Source organism: Sinocyclocheilus grahami, unplaced genomic scaffold, assembly GCF_001515645.1.
Source record: "Sinocyclocheilus grahami isolate Dianchi unplaced genomic scaffold, SAMN03320097.WGS_v1.1 scaffold3622.1, whole genome shotgun sequence".
Classification (NCBI taxonomy): Eukaryota; Metazoa; Chordata; class Actinopteri; order Cypriniformes; family Cyprinidae; genus Sinocyclocheilus; species Sinocyclocheilus grahami.
In genome coordinates, this window is record NW_015508715.1 from 9218 (window position 1) to 11585 (window position 2368).

Below are 2368 nucleotides of genomic sequence, written 5' to 3' on the forward strand. Positions count from 1 at the left end.
CTCAGATCATTGGTTTATGTAGGTTGTGCCCTCAAAATGGGACCCAAACCTGCTCAGACAAAAGTTGAGCAGTGATGCTAAAGGGAGAGAATTTGACTGAAGGGTCAACAGGTCATTTTTCTTTCCTGTTTTCCACTGACCTGATCTCTGTGATGGCCCCTGATGCTTGTCCTGGTTCGTTGTCATAGATCTTGACCTTGTATCCTCCACTCAGGAACACCATGGCCCAGGAGCGGCCGATCAGCCCACTTTATGATGCCACATACCATACAATTAGGAAAAAGAGACAGCATTGTAAAAAAGTCAAATATAAAGAGAAAACATTAGTGAAAACCAATGCATTATCTACACACCAAAATTAGGAACATGTCTGAGACTACTTAAACAGAAACTTTAATATTGCAAAGAACTTTATTGCAGGACAAATATTAATTCAAAGTCTAAAGACTTTGATGCCCATGCATGAAAAAAAAATCCTGTAAAATAGTCAGAATAATAACCTTCAACGTCAATAACCTTATTTGCACATGACAAACCTACCCAAAAGGTAAAATAAGCGCAAATACCGACTCGCGTGCTCATTTTATTTTGGTCATAAATCATTGCACTGTTCCTTTTTCACATGCACTATTCTGATATGGAGTAATACATCTATTCATAAACACTATCACAGTACAGTTCAAAGTCCACTCAGCTATTCTCTTGTGCAATCTCAGGAACATGTCTGCCAAAATTGACAGACTGACTTAAACAAGGTAACTCTTACCTTCCGACAACGGTAATAATCTTCCCTTTTAATGAAGCCATCGCAGTCTCGTTTACAAATGTCAAAACTCAGTCAGCTAACATTACTTTACAGGAACCCCAATATCACCAGACTTCAGGCTATGCGCACGAAAGACGGGCGGAGCTACGGCGTCTCGCACGCGCCAAAATACATCAGGACTTTTACAGTAGGATAATTCCTTGGTTTGGAGCGCAGAAGACGATCATACGTGCATTTAGAAATGTAATATTAAAAAGACAGACGCAAATATAATCAATAAAATAACCAATAGCGAAACAGAGTTAAGTCGCCAGTGTGTAGCCTATGGCAATCCGTCTCTGTATCCTAGCAACGACCGATGTGTTGCTCAACAGCGTAGTTAGCGAGCTCTAGCTGCTGTTGGGCTACATACATGGGTTTTCGGGATATTTCTATTTAATACGGCTATTAATTTGCACTTTTTTTCAGAAAGCAAACTGAACTGCTAACCAGGTAAGTGAAACTATCATAATTCACAAACCTCAGATGTTGGCAGTTACATTGTGTACGAGATACGTGGTATGGCCGCGAACTAGCCGTGCAGACGAACTTGTGATCTGTGTTGTCAGGCGATGGTTTTTAAAGAGTAACTCGCATATTTATTCAAAATAATGCCTACAAGTTGTAAGAGTTGCTTCTTTTCTTTCTTGTTTTATAGATGTTCTCACTGTATAGTTTGGATAAAGTGTCTCCATTGTTGCCTGAAAAAGGCATTAGCCTTATATTCTTAAATTATTGTAATTTGCCTATTTATTAAACATATTGACAAATATAGCATTCACATCAAAAGACTTGCATGAGTTTTTGTTGTGTTTCAGATGGACAACGTGCATCTTGTCCCAGAGGAAGAGGAGGATGATTTGTATACTGGCTACAATGATTACAATCCGACTTTTGACGGAGAGGTGCACAAATACTTAGACCGTAGACATGCATTTATTGAATTTCATAGTTTGCTTTTATGCATCATGATTTTCCTGTCCCTGCAGGACCTTCACAATGATGAGGGCTTTCAGCAGGCAGTCAGGACTAGTCATGGCAGAAGACCACCAGTAAGTTATATTGCACCTGCTGATTAAGCTGCTGTATAAAACGTCAAGCACACCAGAAATAATAGACACTACATTTATTTATTAAATATTTTTAGATGACCGCAAAATATCCTGGCACTGCCATTGGAGGGCGACCGATTGGAACAGCTTATGGGGTAAGTAAAGCATATGGATTTACACTGAATGAAAATTCAATAGCTTAAGTTAGAATGATAGCATGTTAGAATGTGCAATGTCTCATAATCAGGAAGACAGCTGTCAGGGCAGGAAAGGTGAAGGTCTCCAAGAGGTGAAAGATTATACGGTCAGAATCATTCAGGACGGTCAAATCAAATAGCTAGGAAAGCAAACACATTTCTGGTTGACTATTGAATTAATTTCATGTTTCGATGAGGGACTGTGAAGCTGTTTGCCAGATGTTGGTAGTATATTGATGCTGTTTGTTTTCCTTTTATGTCTATATATGTCTGATGTTAATATCTAGTCTCGGATGCCTGTTGGCACTGCTATG

At 39.1% G+C, this 2368-nt stretch overlaps 2 protein-coding genes across 2 annotated transcripts in view; one reads left to right on the forward strand and one right to left on the reverse strand.

The window, feature by feature from the left end:
- LOC107576390 (lambda-crystallin-like) overlaps positions 1-920 on the reverse strand; it is a gene marked incomplete at its 3' end in the record, with an annotated part of 10126 nt that extends 9206 nt beyond the window's left edge. The window contains exons 1-2 of the mRNA XM_016262574.1: positions 767-920; positions 141-248 (exon numbers count right to left, since the gene is read on the reverse strand). Coding sequence (XP_016118060.1) covers positions 141-248; positions 767-807 — 149 coding nt within the window. The remainder of the gene's footprint in view (positions 1-140; positions 249-766) is intronic.
- A 128-nt stretch (positions 921-1048) lies between these two features.
- Positions 1049-2368, forward strand: part of LOC107576391 (intraflagellar transport protein 88 homolog) — a 4600-nt gene continuing 3280 nt past the window's right edge. The window contains exons 1-5 of the mRNA XM_016262575.1: positions 1049-1258; positions 1624-1710; positions 1795-1857; positions 1953-2012; positions 2342-2362. Of these exons, the coding sequence (XP_016118061.1) occupies positions 1624-1710; positions 1795-1857; positions 1953-2012; positions 2342-2362 (231 nt within the window). The 5' untranslated portion in view covers positions 1049-1258. The remainder of the gene's footprint in view (positions 1259-1623; positions 1711-1794; positions 1858-1952; positions 2013-2341; positions 2363-2368) is intronic.